The following is an 18318-nucleotide window of genomic DNA, read 5'->3' on the forward strand; positions in this document are numbered from 1 at the left end:
TTATTTATGTACAGCCCTGCTCAGTCTAGGAGGTGAGAACTAGTAAGTGCTTGAAAAATGTCTGCTTAAACGTGTATATGACCAGGCCCAGGCATGTTATAGTTAATGGTTCCCCTGATCGGTTGCCTGGTATGTCCTTATGTAAGATTTTTAGTAGTTAACCATTCATCCAGCCACAACCTCTTTTTCCCATTTTTGCACATGTGGTCGGGGTTTCATTTCACCGGTGACAATTATGTAGAACCAAGATTTACACCGCGGGATGCTAGCCCTGCTGCTGTTTTAGTTAAACCTTGAACAGCTTTTCTCAAACTGCAGTCCAAAGTACTATGTTGGATTTTAACAGCTGTCGCGCTGCTGTGCGATTATTTTAATGAAAGTAAACGGAGTAAAAGCTTATTTTATAGCCTGAAATTAGTTTCTGAACTTATCCTCAGTGGAACCTAAATTAACAGCAACACGCTGGCAACATTTTGTGGAATTATGCCAGGTGATTATTCATAAATGTTGCGTTCTGCTAATGTGTTTTCTATTATAGGGATAGATACTGTGTACCTTTCAGAAATACCCACGCAGTGATTCAGGAACAGTAACCAACCGAAACATTTTTAACATCAGCCCTTTATTCTTGAACTTTCAGACTGCCGCCACATGCAGTAACATGTGAAACTTCACATTCTTCTGCACAAACAGACCGAACCAGGCGCAGCGAGGTAACCCCCCGTGCAGAGCGCGTGTCCGATGTGGAGGGTGGCGGCGGGGTCTTACAGACGGTGTGACTGTACCAGCCTGCGCACGTAGGTGAGACAGGCGGTGGATTTCTGTCAGAGACAAGTTATTTTTTTCCTCAGGAATGGGGTGGTGCCTGTTTGTAAAACATATTCTTGTGAAGAGGGGACGACTAGAAGTAGCGAATCTATACTTATATGAACTTTTAATCCCTTCCATTTAACTGTGCCAAGCAGTAGTCCGAGAATCCCAACTGGAAGCTGATAACCGAACATGAAAAACATCAAATGCGTGGTGGTTGGGGACGGGTGAGTTTTTAGCAAGTTTCATAAAGCTGCTTTGGAATTATGTACGGCCTTTTGCGGGAAACTGACCAGGTAGGACAGAAGGGTCATCTAAACTCGACGCGGCCAAGCAGTGCAGGTGGACAGAAGCTGTGTGTGTCAATTGTGTGTTTTTTAAGTTGCCTGGAACAAGAACAAATTAATGCTGACAGTTTAGGTCACATTAAACTTGGAACGCACCTCTCATTTTTGTAATTCTAGCTCATCTTTTTTTCTGTATTTCCTAAAAGTGGACTTTTAAAGACATGGTGGTGGATTACAGTCAGTAAATAATAGTAAAGTATTGCAGTTACAGAGTCTTTCACTTCAGAAAAAAAAGGTTGATTCGTGTCCTCTTGTCTCTCTTTTTAAACATCACCCTAAGTTAATAGTTCCAGTGATTAAAAAAAAGTGTCTCTAATTTGAGAAGTTTCCTTTTTCCCTATTTTTCCAGTAAGAAAAAGTCAGAGAGCCGTGTCTTAACTTGTTTGTTTTGTTGGGACCAGAGCTTTCATGTGACGTTTGTTTTTATTTTTTGGGGGAAAGAATTTCACCCCCCACCAAACTTTTTTTTGTATGAGCATAATGAGGAAGCACGTTTTGTAGTTATTATTTTAACGGTAATTAAGTAGGACCAGGGGCTTAAATTTAAATTCATTTTCTTTTCGTGTATACGGCATACAAGATGTTACACATTTTTATTTATTTATTTTTTAGGAACAGGTTCATTCATGCATGTTATTGCAACATCAGAAGAACTGCTGTAGTGTATGCCTTTGTTTGGAATATGATCACACCTGGAAACTCTGTATATTATTTTTAGGAACATTTCAGGTACTTAGGGCATATAGCCAAAAAATCATAACATTTCATTCCAGAATCATGCACTGGGTGATTTTCACTGAATTCATACTTTTTGCTGTGCAGTTGCTGTTAGCTGATTTTTAAAAGTAAATGCCATGATCATGTACATTCAAGGGGAAGTAATGTGTTTAATGTTCTGATTTTTTCGGCCACAGGTTCAAGAAAATATTGAATCATTTTGTTTTGATGTGATATTGCTTTTGAAGGCTTCATGTTACAAAAATCATTAAATGGTTAGCTTGTTTAGAAGGTTCCCAGATGTGCTGATTATGTAGCTGTGCAAGGGTGGTGCTGTGGTAGCGTTGTCGCCTCACAGTAAGACGCTGTCCGGTTCAATTCTCAGCTAGAGCGTCTTCTGCGTGGAGACATGCATGAATGGGTGTACCTTCGTTGAAGGTTGTGCGTCAGGCCTGGCAAGCCGGTACGTAAAAAATCAACTGCCAATCATTAGCGGACCGGAGTTCCGCTGTGGCGACCCCTAACCGGGAAAAGCCTCAGCCATTACGCATGGGTATTGCTTCCGACCTCGGAACCGAGCCGGCCATTTTCCAAGCTCGCGTCAGCTTCAAACTCTCGAACTAAACTCTTACCCACAACCCCCCGCACCCTGTTACCCAAGATTTCGTTTGCCGTGTTGCCATTCGGTCGTGTCAAGCCGTTTCCCTTGAGCTAAGTACAGTTATTTGTTGTTTAATAGTCATTCATTTTACTTTTCTGTCAGAAAAGTTTCTATTTCATTGTTTCATTGTCTCTTACCCTATCGCATCTAGCGACCATATTTTCTATAGGTTTTTCTTCACTTTTCTCTACCTTTTTACCGCGAGGTATTCTCCCCTTACCATCGTTGGTAATCTTTCCCATTTCTCATACCTTCGGGTATTCTTTTGTACCATTGCTGGTACCCCTTTCTGCTAGCTAATTTGTTATTATGGCAGATAAGAAAGGTAGTCCGGGTTTTAAACGGTGTTCTGATTGTGGACACAAACTACCTACTTCTGATGCACACTCTTTGTGCGTTTATTGTCAGCCCCAGTACTTTCGGTGCCTAGACCTTCGGCACCGAGGCCTTCGGCTCCATTAGTGGTTTCGGCTCCGTCTTCCCCAACAGCCTTCACTGTATCGGCACAGAGGGGCTCCACGGTTCGGGCTGTTACTACTGTATCTGTACCGACCATTCAGTCGGCGCAGACCCTGACCACGTTGGCTCCGGCATCTTACTCGGAACCGACGCATTTATTGTTGACTCTAGTTTTGTCGGTTCCAGCCTCGGTACCGACAACCACTTTGGCACCGATCCCTGTGTTGGTGCAGACTATTACCTCGGCACCGATGACTTCTTCGGTGCAGACACCCGTAGTCCAGTCTTTCTCAGCACCGTTGTTCTCGGTGTGGACTGGTGAGATGGGCACCGAGTTTGCCTCTTCTGTGGACAGGCCTGTTTCTCCCTCAGTCTCTGTGAGGTCCACTAGAAGCCTTTTTGATCACGATGTGTTGCGTCTTGTGGATCAGGTGCGCTTGGTCAGAGGTATCCCACCCCCCCAGGAACTATCCGTCCTTGGGAGGTGATCACCTGTCTCCAAAGACCCCTTCTTATTCTCCTCCTTCATTGCCTTTGAAGTCCATGGATATAGCACAGTCTTCCCCTTCTGCGGTTCCCTTTATGGATCTCACTAAGGAACCACAGTTGCCTTTGTGGCAGGAAAGTTTTGCTACGACCCAGGATGTCCATTGTGACATGCATAGTTTGCTGCTCCACAGCCATCCAGGGACTCCGGGTCGGCAGGCTGAGCCACTTAGGGGAGGGGTGACCCCTGTCCTAGACATTCACTCCTCTTCAAGTGGACCAGCTTTCCAACTGATGGAGAAGGCTTTCGCTGCTGCTGGCGATACTGGACTATCTATCCCTCCACCTTCCTCTGGTACACTGGTTTCACAAGTCAAACCGAGCGGACGCCGGGTGCAAAGGCCTCAGGACATATTCCCACAGGAAACCCCTTTTCCGCTGTCTTCCCCAGCTTCTCCCGTTGAGGAAGTCCACCGGAAAAGTTTGTGTAAGAGGAAGCACATGGACTCCACAGAGGAGTCCCTCACTGAAGACACAGATTTTGATGAGGGGGAAGGATCCCCTCGGTCACCCTCTGAGGTATCCTTTGGTGATATCCTCGAGATCCTGAAACAGAGAGGTGACTTGCAGTCCTCTAATCCGACCTCTGAGGAATCTGTGTTCCTGCAGGCTTTTCACGCCCGGCCCCCTATCTCCTGGGTTACTCCACCTGCCGATGATCTTGTCCGGCTTATCGTGCAGCATGCTTGGAAGACTCCTGACACCGTTGATGCTATTCCCCGGAGGCCAGATAAGATTTTGTCCCCTCCTGCTACGGATCCCCATTGGTCAAAAGGTCTTCCTGTGGATGCTTTGGTGGTGGCGGCCGCAACAAAAAAGGATCTGGCAGAAGAAGAAAGCCAGACTGTCCATCCGCCTAACAAAGAGTCCCGAACCCTGGACAGGATAGGGAAGCGCACCTTTGCATCAGCGACCTTTACTGTCAGGTCCCTTTGCGTTTCTGTGCGGGTGCCAGTCACTACCAGTTCAGAGTACTGCCCTTCGGAATCTCTACAGCCCCCAGAGTGTTCACAAAGTGTATGGCAGTTGTCACAGCTCACTTGCGACTTCAAGGATTCCAGGTGTTTCCATACCTAGACGACTGGCTCATTTCCACCCCCACCAGACATCTACTGGAAAAAGCCCTGGCATACTCTCTCCTCGATGCACAAAGGCTAGGCATAACCATAAATTGGCAAAAATGCAATCTCACCCCATCTCAGTCGACAGAGTTCATAGGGATTACCTTGGATACAAAGAACTGCAGAGCTGCCATTCCAGAGCACAGAATTTTAAGGATAAAGCAACAACTGATTCCAATCCTTTCAAGGGAGAAATCCACTGCTCACTCGGTTCTACAGCTGTTGGGTTCCATGGCAGCCTCCATCACCATTGTCCCCCTGGCTAGGTTTCACATGAGGCTTCTACATTGGCTACTGCTCACTCAATGGTATACCTTTCAGCATCCTCTTTCAGCCATGATTCGAGTAACTCACAGGTGCAAACAGGATTTAAATTGGTGGATGACACACAGTCTGTCACAATGGTCTTGCCCCTTTTCCCCCCAGCAACCCAAGGCCACAGTGACCACGGACTCCTCCCTGATGGGGTGGGGGGGCTATGTCAGGGACAGACAGTCCAAGGCACTTGGTCCGAACTGGAGGCCCATCTGCATATAAATGCTCTAGAGCTGAGGGTGGTGCTTCTGGCGTTGCAAGCATTCCACCCCCTGCTACCATCTGGGACAATTGCGATTCAGTCAGACAACATGGTGGTGGTCTGGTACAACAACAAGCAAGGTGGAACCAAATCTTACCCCCTTTGTCGAGAGGCCATGAGGATATGGCAATGGGCGATGGCTACCAACCATTTTCTTCTAGCAACGCACATTCCCGGGAGTTTCAACGTGATAGCAGACAGACTCAGCAGGTGCATTCTACAACCTCACGAGTGGTCCCTGAATCCCTTGATAGCGGTGGAGATCTTCCACCGCTGGGGCCGTCCTTGCTGCGACCTCTTTGCATCCCTGACCAACTGCAAATGCAGCAACTACTTCGCCCTGATTCCCCGTCCGGACAGTCACCCAGGGACACTCTAGTCCACGATTGGGCCTCGGGTCTTCTTTACGCATTCCCACCCTTTCCCCCTCATTTCCCAGTTTCTGAAGAAAGCCCATCGGTTGAAGAGCAAGTTGATCCTCATAGCACCATATTGGCCTCGACAGATTTGGTTCCCCTTCCTTTGGCCTCACCTACTAGATCAACCATGGATTCTCCATCCAACCCCAGAGTTGATCTCACATCCACAGAACCTGATTCATCCCAATTTGAACAGCCTGAAGCTCACAGCTTGGCTACTCCAATTCCCTTGATTGCCAGGCAGAATGATCTTTCTTTACCAGTATGTGACATTCTCATTGCATCTCATAAGTCTTCCACTAGAATTACTTATCTGAGCAAGTGGAAAAGATTTACCTGTTGGCTGAAAGATAAACAAGTAGATCCATTCTCAGCACCAGTGTCGATAATACTAGACTATCTGGCCAACCTTTTCCAATCAGGTCTATTGGCCTCTTCCATTAGAGTTCATTTGGCTGTTTCTAATTTTCATGAGGGTGTCCAAGATTCCTCTCTTATGTCCCACAAATTGTGTAAGACCTTCATAAAAGTTGTGAATCATCTGAAGCCACCTTTTAGAGAACCTATTCAACCATGGGATTTATCATTAGTTCTACAAGCTCTGACAATGCCACCTTTCGAACCAGCCTCTTCTTGCGACCTCAAACATTTGTCATGGAAAACCTTGTTTTTGGTCGCCATTACTTCTGCCAGACATATTTCTGAGCTTTAAGCTTTATGTATCAAGAGTCCTTACATGATTTTTCATAGAGATAGAGTGTCTCTGAGAACTAATCCATCATTTCTGCCAAAAGTGATCTCTGAAATGTCCATTAATCAAACCATTGAATTGCCAGTTTTCTTTCCCAATCATTCAAATAGAGGAGAGTATTGCCTACATACCCTAGATATCCACAGGCAAATCCGTTTTTACTTAAACAGGACTAGGTCCTTTCGTAAATCTGACCAGTTATTTTTGGCCTTTTCTGGGCCTAGATTAGGATGTGCTGTTGCTAAGGTCACATTAGCTAGATGGTTGAAGGACTGCGTGACCTTCATTTATACACAATGTAATATCTCATTTCCTACTACCATGAAAGCTCATTCAACAAGGTCGGTGGTAACTTCTGCTGCCTTCTATGCCAGAGCTTCTTTACATGACATCTGTGCAGCTGCAACTTGGGCTACGCCTCATACCTTCATCAATCATTACAAATTGGATTTGGCCTCCAGGGGAGGAGCATCTTTCGGTTCTATGGTGCTAAGGAATGTCCTTCCATGAGAGACTCCCAGGAATAGAGGTAGCTGGGGACTCTGTCCCATGTGCAAGGAATGAACGAGGATTAACAATATCAGATAAAGAAGTTATGTCTTACCATAACGTTCCGTCTGTATTGTTGATCCTCGTTCAGTCATTATGAACCCTCCCTCCTTCCCCCTCCTGTGGTTTCTAGTGGATCTCACCATCTGGTTCTCTTAGGTTATTTGACCAGAGGTAGTCTTTACCTTCGTTGACTTGCAAACTCAATCTGAGGTAACAGGGAGAGGGGGATTGTGGGTAAGAGTTTAGCTCGAGCGTTTGAAGCTGATGTGAGCTTGGAAAATAGCCGGCTTGGTTCCGAGGTCGGAACCGATACCCATGCGTAATGACTGAACGAGGATCAACAATACAGATGGAACGTTATGGTAAGACATAACTTCTTTTTTTGCAGTTTGTTATATCAGCAGCCAGTCACAAGTCAGATTTGCTTTAAATTGCACTTTAAGAAGTATGGTAATATGGTTTTGAATCAACCCTGTTTTGGTCTTACTGTGCTAAAGTGTGGACTGATGATTCAGAAAAACACTGTCCTGGCACAAGAAGAAGAACTTGGGGAACTTAAAATAGTTAGTTGCATTTTGGATATCATGCATGCTAATATGTTTTATCAAATGTATGAATTAAGTGAATGGAGGAAAAAAAAAACAGGTATTGTGGAACAACCACAAACAGTTCAGGATTTTTAGTTGTAAACTGGATGAGTTGGTGTCTTATTTTATTTCTGTAGACTGTAATGGCTGTGGGGTTGCCAGCCTGCTCATGATTCATTGCGACATCGTGGTGAGTTATGAGCTGGCGAGAGAGGGTTGCAACCAAAACAGTTATGAGTAGGTCTAAAATGAGTCACCAGTCAGGGGAAAAAAAGGTTGTAGTGGCTGGGTTCAGAAATCCACATTAATTCTTTTCAGGAAAAAATGGTTGTAGTGGTCAGGTTCAGAAGTCCACTTTTATTCTTCTCAGAGTAAGTTGAGGTTATATGTAAACATTGTAGATCTGAGGGCATCCAGCAGCTGAGAGGTTGTCTACATCTAGCAATGCATTTTTATAGGTCAGCAGTACTCTTTGTTTAAGGTAGAAATTGAAAAGCAATAACATAATGGATGGGTGGCTTATGTTGTTGCTGAGGCATATCATTTCATGTGGGACTGATGTGACCCACCAAGTGATGATGGAAAGGGGACTGCATGACAGTAGTTAATACTGCCTTGTACACTACCTTTTGAGATGCTTCCAACATAACTGGCACACCACATCAAAAGCTAAAATGGGTGGTATTTCAGTATCACTGCACCTTCTAATGTAATGGGATGTACATTATCTAATATTTTTATGTAGGTATTCTTTGTGACACATGGAAGAAAGGAAATGTGTGAGAAACTGTGTTCCAAACCGTTGAGTTTGTAGTTTGTTGGGAGGAACTGTAAGGTGCAGTGGCCTGCATCCATACTGACCTAGTTAGCATGTAAGATGTAATGGTTGCAGTCATGCTTACTTATACTGGTAGGTTTGCTATTTGCCACCAGTTAATTAAAAGAATAAGGTGGGCTGGACTGCAGACCCATATCTGCCAAGATCCAGCCACTAGGCACAGATCAGTACATACTACAGATGTTATGGTGTAGATGTTTACAAAACAGTAACATGACAAAATTTAAGGACATGACATACACTTTTGAATGTCAGAGATGTTGGCATTTGAAGTAGAAATACAGAGTAAGAACAGTGAAACATTTGACCGTCAACAGTAGGAAATGTATTTAATCCAAAAGAGCTAAGTATTTTCTACATAACTTGGAATGCAGAAAGAGAATGCATTCATAAAAACACAATTTAAAAAAAAAATGCTGACATACTCTTTGACGATATTAATTTGCAGAACTCATTATGGCTGGAATTTAATTTGTCATCACAAGGACAGGGGCTGCCAATTACTGAACTCACAATTCTGATATTAAAATTATACACGAGCAGAATTAGTGATTATGTTCACTGTATTTGACAATTTATTCTGATTTTATGTTTCGGACTTCTGTTGCTTTTAATTTAGTGTATGTGATGTACTTTGTTTAATGCAGCAAAGTGTAGAGCTTTGTGTTTTGGTGGCACAGTTTGGGTTGCTGGTTTTAGAGGAAATACAAATGTTTGGAATTGTTGCAGCATCTTTCCACTCTACTTTTCATTGTGTGCCACCACCACCTCCATCAGTTTATGGCTTAGAGAAGCAATACTTTTGCTGTGTGATCCAATTTATCCTTTGTCTAAAATATGTGGAGACATTGGCCTTTGCTGTGTGATCCAATTTATCCTTTGTCTAAAATATGTGGAGACATTGGCATGCAGTTCAATAAAAAGAAAGTATAGGAAATTTTTAGCAGAATGTTTGTTTTAAATATGTAATTGTGGAAAATGTTGAAGTATAGATGTTAATATAATTAATTTAAAAAGTTTAAAAGAAACAGTGTAAAGGGTAGTGGCCCCAACTTGTGAGCAGTGGTAAATGAAGAAAGAGGTGGATTTTATTTTAAATAAACTGGAATCAGGTTAGAACACACACACACACACACACACACACACACACACACACACACACACACACACACACACACACACACACACACACACACACACACACACACACACACACACACACACACACACACACACACACACACACACACACACACACACACACACACACACACACACACACACACACACACACACGTTAGCATAATGGTTAAGATGTTTACCTCACAGACACAAAGTTCAGAGTTTGATTCTTACCTTTTGTCACTGGTTGCTGACTGGCCGTCTAATAGTCTGCTTCTGATTGCTTACTGTTTACCTCTGAGCCTATGAATCTGGTTGTCTTACTACATAAAATGAGTTTCAAGGGAAGAGAAGTTTACTGTTCATGATAAATATGTTTTCAGAGTGAGACTGTTTTGTTTTATTTAGCAAATGACTGTCAGCATTTTTGCTGTAAAATTTGAAATAACAGTTTTACATTAAATCCAAATCTCTGTAATCATTGTAAAAGTAAAAAAAAGAAAATAGTTTGTACACTGGCAGGTTTGAACATTTGTTTCATGGTAATTGGATGATGGGATATGTGCATGGCTGGGGGCAGTTCATTACTCTTCCTAGGGCCCCACTAGACCATGATCTAGCTCTGACTTTTTCTTGTGGTGTATTTTTTGTTGTTATCTGAGCTGGCACAAATTGTGTAGTGGTGGTTACTTTGGCAATAATGGTGAACACTGGATCACACCCGTGTTTTTGCGTAGATGTTATATATCAGCTGAAGTCATGAGTTTTGGCTTGAGACCTTCATCCACTGTTCCAAGGCATGCCCTCATCACCTACAGCACACAACAGTGGGCACAATTTTAAGTGACCTGCTACCTACTTAAATGGGAACCACATGGCCTGACTTGTCTGTGTAACAGTATGTGATCATACTGTCTATGTGACCCTCTGGGAAATCACCTGACATGAAGCACTGGTAGAGTTTGCTTTGCAAGCCAGATGTGAGAATTATGGGAATTGCCTGGGAGGTGCATAGCCATATTCCATGTTATACTCTGGACATTGCACACCACCAGACATTTGGTGGAGGTAAATCCCTTCTGGTTAATGTACCAGATACCATGTGGTGGAAGTGGGGCCTCATTGACAATGTTGGTGAAATCATTGGTCCCCAGGACCTCAGGGAAATGGGCTGTATTTTAAAATACACATATAATGTTGATTCTATCCTCTTCTGTGCTTGAAAACCATATATGCTTCTCCACAAGCAGTAACATTACACCAAGGAACTGGTGTAGGATCTGGGAGGTTGATGCCTGTGAAATTTCTAATGTATCCTCTTTTGGGAATTGAAAAATAGCAAGGATGGTTAACGCTACACAGATCTTGCTGTCTTCTAGAGTAAGTAGTCCATACAGCTCCTTTGATTTCATCTGTGGCTGACACATCCCACTTCTTTATTGTCTCTTTCCATGTGGTAACAGTGAACAGTGTTCTGATTAGAGGTGGTGGTATGCTAGCTGCTGTTGGACTCAGCTGCTAGGCATAGAGTGTCGATGTGCAAAATCATGGATACTGTCTCCTAGAGCAGTCTGTAAAATGTCTTCTTCAGCTAAAGCTGCAGCTGTTTGTAGCATATTAGGATCAGTGAAGCTCCTGTCCATTTAGAAGTCTTGATGTTCAGAACAGATGAGTGTCAAAGCTCTTAAGGGTGGATTTATGTTTCTTGAGTTATGATACCATATGTAATTTCATCATCTTGCATACACAAGTCCCATTAGCATGAAAACATTCATTTGGATGCAGTTATGCAGTCGTTTGCATGTGTGTGTCTGATTTGCCCACCCCCTGCATGTTGCTGCTCATCCTGCTATTTCTGTTGGTGATGTTTGCTAAATGTTGCTGAATATGTCCCGTAATCTTATCACTTTTTCAATTTTAAGCATTTACTTTTAAATATATAGTTGACTTAATTCTTCATATTCTCTCCAAATAATACCCTATATTTGTTCACCTTTCTTACTTTTGAAAACATGACTGTACCACTGAAGCAAGCAACATAAAGCAAGTTTTGGCTGTTTAAAAAATGGAAAATATTTCTTAAATGTATTAAATGAGGTTGTCCAAGGTTGTCTGTAACAGCACTTAAAACAATCCACCAGATGGAAAATATCTATTTATTTTGTTTACAGGGGTAGTACACTGATCATAATAGGTAATTTGTAGGCACAGCCTGGATGATGAAATTCACAAAAGAATAAAACAGAATAAATTTGCAAACATAAGCAAATCATAGAAGGTAGATACCCCCAAGGACAATTGAAACAGTATGTAAATATTATTAACAGGGTAGGAAAACAAATGTGAATTTAACTTTAGTAGTGAGTGAGAAAGCAGTAGCAGGTGAGAACAAAGGATCAAAGTAGAAGAGATGTAGGTAAGGAGGGAGTTAGGTTGTGTGTCCAGTGGGAAAACACTTAGTCAAATGTTTGGTGGAGGTGTCTTTGAGTTGTACTCTGAGTGTAGGAGAGAGATGTCTTTTAGGTGATGGGTAGGGATTGACAGAGTTTAGGTGCAAAAATGGAGATGTGGTTGGTACACTGCAGTGTGGTATGGTGTGTCTCGAGTGAGGAAGTTATTTTGGAGTGGTTGTGGAGGTTATGGGGGTTGATTTTATTATAGAGTTTAGCTGCAAGAGGTAGAAGTCATTTGAAAAAACAGAGACCCTAGGAGTAGCTCAACTCTGTAAGAGACTGGTAGCCATTTGGCTTTGGAGATTTTGATGCAGTAGTGTTCCTAATGGTGGTCAGGGTTGGAAATGAATTGGCAGATTTTTTTTCAAGGGAATGTAGAGTAGATGAGTTTTTTTAGATGTTGTGGCAGTGATGGGGAGCTAGTATTCAAGTTGAGCAAGGAGGACTCTTTTTGCCTTTTGCAGCTCTGTTAGGGAGATATTGTTCAGGACCAGAATAAAAGGGAACTGGTCTTTTTCCTGATGTTTTTCAATGTGACTTTCAAAGTTAAGTAACCTGTCCTTGTCTTAAACCTAAATATTTAAAGGACATGGCTGTTTCTATTGGGGAGCCATTGAGATCTGCAATGTTGTGATTTTCTAAGAGTTTTTTTTAGCTGTTGTGAGGTTCCAGATATCATGATTACACATGGAGGATACTGTCTTCTTCTTGACAAACTGCATACCACAGATCTTATCTGGAGGATTATACTATAAGGCTTTAGTAAAGATCCATATTTCCAGTTTCCTCAAGAAGGGACCAGTGTCTTTCTTCCACGTATTTATTAAATGTATATTTTTTCTATTTACTGCGCTCATTAAGATACTGAAAAAAATGTAAGTTAAGGAAGTATAAAAAATAGCTTTGGTTTTAAAAATTGTTACATTTATATTTTGTGTTAAAGCAAGATGGTAGTGTTATGTCCTTTTAATAAAAACAGAAAGAGTACTTAACTTTTGTGATTTAATGAAACCTTTATACCCATTTCTTGGGGCACTGTTGACAAATACAGCCCAAGCTTAATGATACTTTTAACCTAGTACTGCCTCTTTAGTTTTTACTCCAAGTTTGGTGAGCACCAGAAGATCACAACACTTCTCATCATATTGTTGAATGCATGAGCACAGTGGCACTTATGAGCCCTAGAATGTAAAGGTCCTGTATGTACAGATTTCCTTTTGAAAATGTCCGTTTGCTGTCAAAAGTTTCAGTGCTGTCAGACTAGTAGATTAAATTAGAGTCATGATGGGAATGATTGCTGCAGTAGGAAATTTAATTAAAGTACTTTAGAAAAAGAGAAAAAAAATAGTAGGTACATGCATAGACATAGAGAGCCAGTTGCAGGAACTGATAGGCTTTATTTTGCAATGTTAGGACTTTAGGATAATTTAGGCTGCGGTGGTGCAGCGTTTATCTTTGTCGCCTCACAGCAAGAGGTTCTCCCATTTGATTCTCGGCTGGAGCGCTTTTGTGTGGAGTCTGCATGTCCTCCCACCGGTCGAGTGAAGTTAAAGACATGCAGGTAGGTACATGCATGAATGGGCGTGCCTTCTTTGAAGGTTGGGCGTTGGGTTGGCAACTCGGCACCGTAAAAATCCACTGCCAATCATTAGCGGACGGGAGTTCTTCTGTGGTGACCCCTAACAGGGAAAAGCCCAAAGACTTTTTTTGGACTTTAGGATCATTTGGTGAGTAAACAAGCTAAACTAAACTGAAATAAATAAAGTAAAAATTCCAAGGAAAGCTAACCCCTTTTTTGGTCCTACAGTGATTTGCTTCTTCCTGTCTCCAAGCTTTTTCCAGTCACAAAAGACATTTAGGTATGCTAAATGGCATCAAACTGCTTATTTAGATTTAGAAATTTGATTTCTATAGGTTGTTCTCTAGGTACAAGAACTTGTCTAGCATTTTTACTTCTGTATAGACTTCTGGACATATTTCTGATAGCCTGTCTGAGCTCTTCTCTCAGAGCCCTATCCAGTTGCTAGCATGTGCGCAAGAGCATTGTAACTGACAGGTGTTATAATGTCCCACATGAGGATCTTGTAGTGCATGCTAAGGCTGCAGTGATCACAAGAAAATGATCCCTTTGGAGGTTGTGACCTGGATTTTACAAGCATGCAAGAGGCATCTAAATTGGTTGATCCACCCTAACTATCTTATAGGTTCTGCCACCCCACATCACAACACTGACACTGGATTCTTCAGCCTTTAGAAGGAATGATATTGCACGGCTCAATCATCACTGGATTTGTGGTTTATTTTGGAAATACGTTTGTACATTAGTGTTAGGGAAGTGAAAGAGCAGTTCTATCTTTATAGATCCTACAGGAATTCCCTTATTAGTGCCAAAATTCCATTCTTTCAGATAATCTGGCAGTAGTATGGTGGATCTTCTTGAGCAGCCACTTTCTTTCAGCTTTCCACATATTAGGAAGCCAACAATTTAACAGACAGGATCAGGCAGTAATTACTGATGCCTGTTTAGTGGTCCTTGAATTCTTTCATGGCCAAAAAGATTTTGCACTGTCACTAACACCAACTATTGAAAATACTTGTTCCCTGATACCTTGCTTCACTGGCATGACTCAGAAAGCCATGCCTCAGAAGAGCTGGGGGGGGGGGGGGTGCACAGTGCATTAAGGTCCCATGTTGTTGAATTGGTGGCAGCTCGTGGATGTAAAAGATCCCACAGTACCTAACGAAAGGAGTAGGAGTCCTTTACTTAATACAACCTAAAAAACATTTCTGTCATTATACTAATGTCTCCCTTTACAATTTTATCAAGTATACAGATACCTCCTCTGTTCTCCCTTGTAAATAATATATCTGCCTAAACAGCAATGCCTTCATTTTTTCTTGATTTCTTTTGTATTTCCTTTTCCATGTCATGATAATCTGTTGTATTATTCTCTAAATTCTCTTAATTATTAGCTTTCCCATGCTTCACTTTATGTTACTTCTGTTACATCATCCTGCATTGAAAAAACAATTCTTTTTTTAAATTCAAATCACCATTCAGATCAGTTTTTATAGAAGTCCTTCATGGTTATATGGTCCTTCCATAACTGCATTATTTCCAGCTCTCTCCAATTTCAATCCGTAATTTCCTATTTATTCTTTTTATTCCCTTTCTTGTTTTAATATAATCCCTTTCTTTCATCGCCTCAATCCATATTGGTAAATAGTTTGAAGAACCTGTCACAGCTGTATCATCATCTGCTACTCCCAAGCCTTCTGGTAATGCAAAACACTCAATTCCATATCCAAGTGACCCTTCTGTAAGTCCATTGACTTTTATTCCACACAGCTAATTTACCACATTTTATCACTCACTGTATGTTTACATTCTTCTTTTTCTTTTTACATCTTAAGTCACAATTAAAGTCCCCAGCAGTTATAATTTTTATGTTAACTTCCACAGTCGATAGTTAGATAATAATAGAACTATATGTTGTATAAATGATTTATAAAGTCTAGGTAATCAGAAGTGAAGTCATTGTTTGTTAGTTACATTAGACTCAAACTTGAGTATGGAATAACAATATGGAAACCTTATAAGAAAACAAACATGGGTAAACTGGAAAGACTACAGTGGAATTTTACCAAGGGCATCCATGGATATGAAAATTTAAGTTATTGTGAAAGACTAAAATGTCTGAATTTGTATAGTATGTCTTATAGATATTTAAGAGGAGACCTTATTCAAGTTTATAGGGCATTTAGAGACCACTACCTCTGGGAATGTTTGGAGTTATCAAAAAGTAGTTGAGAATCATCAGACAACCTCTGTAGAAGATTCTATAGGAATGAAAAGTGTACTAATTGGTTCTCTGAGAGAGCAGCTGATGCTAGATTAACAGAAACTCCAAAATCACAAGTCAGTTTCAGCAGATACCCTAGAATCAACTCCCACTCCCAAGAGCCCTGACTTTCATTCCCTTGATGACAAATCTGAGGTAGTAGACAATACACAAAGCATGTAATTGCATCTGCCACATTGTCATTATGCTGCTATCTGACAGACATGCTTTACTTCCATTTGGACATGAGTGATGAGAGAGTCCAAATTGTTTGAGATGCCATGCAGCTCATTAATGTGCAAGATCTTTTTTTATCAGGCTTATGGTCCATGCGGTCTTTAATTCCCTCAAAGCATTTGTTATTCCTATAACAGCAGTATTACAAGATAACAAGTGGTAAGGGTAATGGTAGATTAAGTGAAAAAGAATTGATAGCATTAGGAAGGAAGTGCTTTTCCAAACTTTTAAATACCATGCTGAGTTCTTTAATAGGCAAGGGCATCTAAATTATGGCACAGTGTGTATGCTAGCCTTTGAGGACGTTTAGAACTTACTAGAGTGCTGTAACCAAAGCTGTTGCGTTATTGCACATATGTTCCACCCTTAAGTAATATTTACTTTTAGTATCATCCTTAAAAATAAATCTGCCAGTTATGGCCCTGTCTGCAGTCTCTGTACTTACATTTGAACTACAAATCTTTTATGTCTCAGTTTTATATGCCCAGATGGTTACCATGCAGTTTGTCATCATTACACCTGGTCAACATTCTACATGGCTTTAATTTTTCATTGAAAGTAGGGCTTATCGGTCACTGCTGTAGTTGTATTGCGTTCCATCCAGTAGTTGTGTTGGTTTATATTGAGTATAGCAGCATAGGGGAACTTTCACTTTGGTCTTGCTTGTGCAACATCAAATTTGGTATATATACGTTTGGAGTGTGGTGGAGAAGCCCCTGATGTAAAGCATCTTTTGTTTGTGTTTTATTTGCTGTATGTGCATGTATGTTTTTGTGTGTGTGTTTTTTTGTGAATAGTTTAAAAAGCTGGTAATGTGCTTCTTTTGAAAAACACGTATTAAATGTGAGGTGTAGAGAGGCATTTGATTTTTTTTGTGTGTGTGTGTGTGTGTGTGTGTGTGTGTGTGTGTGTGTGTGTGCGCATGTGTTTTGAGCATTCAAGTATATTCGTTTTAGGTAGAGATTACATGTAGTGTGTATTGCATGTGGCTGCTGGAGTGTGTTTTGGTTGTTTGTGTGGGCAGCTGTGTGCATTTGATTTTTTTTTCGATTATTATGTGGTTTGATAGCATATGTGTGTGGTGTTTGGCTATGTGCTTGGCCAGATCATGTCTTGCCTAACTCCTTTCTTTCCTCTGAGAAATAGAAGAGAGATCAGATGTGTTTTAAGACGTAACCACACAATTATGGGTTGTAACCATTTCAACCTAATCTTAATTAACATACTGGAGAACCCACAACCCTCTGGTTAAACCCATGCTCTCATTTATTGGGTGTAGCTACAGTTCACTGAACTGAAATTCCCTAAATGTCAAGCCACCGAGCCGTAAGTTGCGGAAGTACTAATGCCAGTAACTGTTTTCCACATGAATTCGCTGCCAGAGCAGTTTCCATGTGTGTGCCTGCAATAGTTACTTTATTTTGGGAGATTTCTCCCTTCATGTTTGTGGGACCAACTGTTTTTCTAAATCTGCTTCTCCTTTTTGAGTTCATATATGTATATATACATATATATATATATATATATATATATATACACACACACATAGATATATATGGGTTCACTTTACAATCTCGAAATACTGAAATATCTAATTTCAGTGTTTCGAGACTATAAAGTCGAATGTTCAAAATAGCAAAAGTGCATAACCATGAATCCGGGTATGTCGAATTCACGGTTATGGTTTTACAGTACGTGACGTGGAATGTATTGTGTGGATGGTGTCCGGTTTAGTTTGTGGATTTAGGTGGAATTTAAGGTAACTGACTATTTTGGAAGGGTTTTGGGTAGGTGTTTGAGTGTATGCGAGTGTGTTTGGAAGTTGTACATGAGGGTTAGTGTAGGCAAATAAAAGTATGAGTGTTTAAATGTTGAAAGTGGTGGTGTTTGTATATATGTGATGTGTGTATGTGTGCGAGGGACTGCAGAATGTCTGTTTGTGATTTTACTGTCTTTTTCTGTTTGGTGCAATCTTGGAGTTACTATATATAAGTAGCTGGGTGTGGGGGGAGCAGGGAGGCTTGCCCCCTGCTTATTTGTAGTGTAGGTTTGTTAGTTTGTGTTTTTATGTTTGTGTGTGTTTTGTTTGTTTTTTGTATTGTGGGCAGATTCGACTTTATAGTCTTGATATACTGAAATTTGATGTTTCAGTATTTCAAGATTATAAAGTGAATATATATATATATATATATATATATATATATATATTTATATATGTATTAATTTGTAAATGTATATACGTATATCATTCATTCCTTGTGTGTGTGTGTGTGTGTGTG

The 18318-nt window shown here is 41.0% G+C and overlaps 1 protein-coding gene across 1 annotated transcript in view; it reads left to right on the forward strand.

The window, feature by feature from the left end:
• Nucleotides 1-604: 604 nt before the first annotated feature.
• LOC122816662 (ras-related C3 botulinum toxin substrate 1-like) overlaps nucleotides 605-18318 on the forward strand; it is a 581445-nt gene continuing 563731 nt past the window's right edge. Inside the window, exon 1 of the mRNA XM_044089614.1 lies at nucleotides 605-1037. Within this exon, the coding sequence (XP_043945549.1) occupies nucleotides 1003-1037 (35 nt within the window). The 5' untranslated portion in view covers nucleotides 605-1002. The remainder of the gene's footprint in view (nucleotides 1038-18318) is intronic.

Source organism: Protopterus annectens, chromosome 12.part0, assembly GCF_019279795.1.
Source record: "Protopterus annectens isolate FY-2018-M chromosome 12.part0, PAN1.0, whole genome shotgun sequence".
NCBI classification, from domain to species: Eukaryota; Metazoa; Chordata; order Ceratodontiformes; family Protopteridae; genus Protopterus; species Protopterus annectens.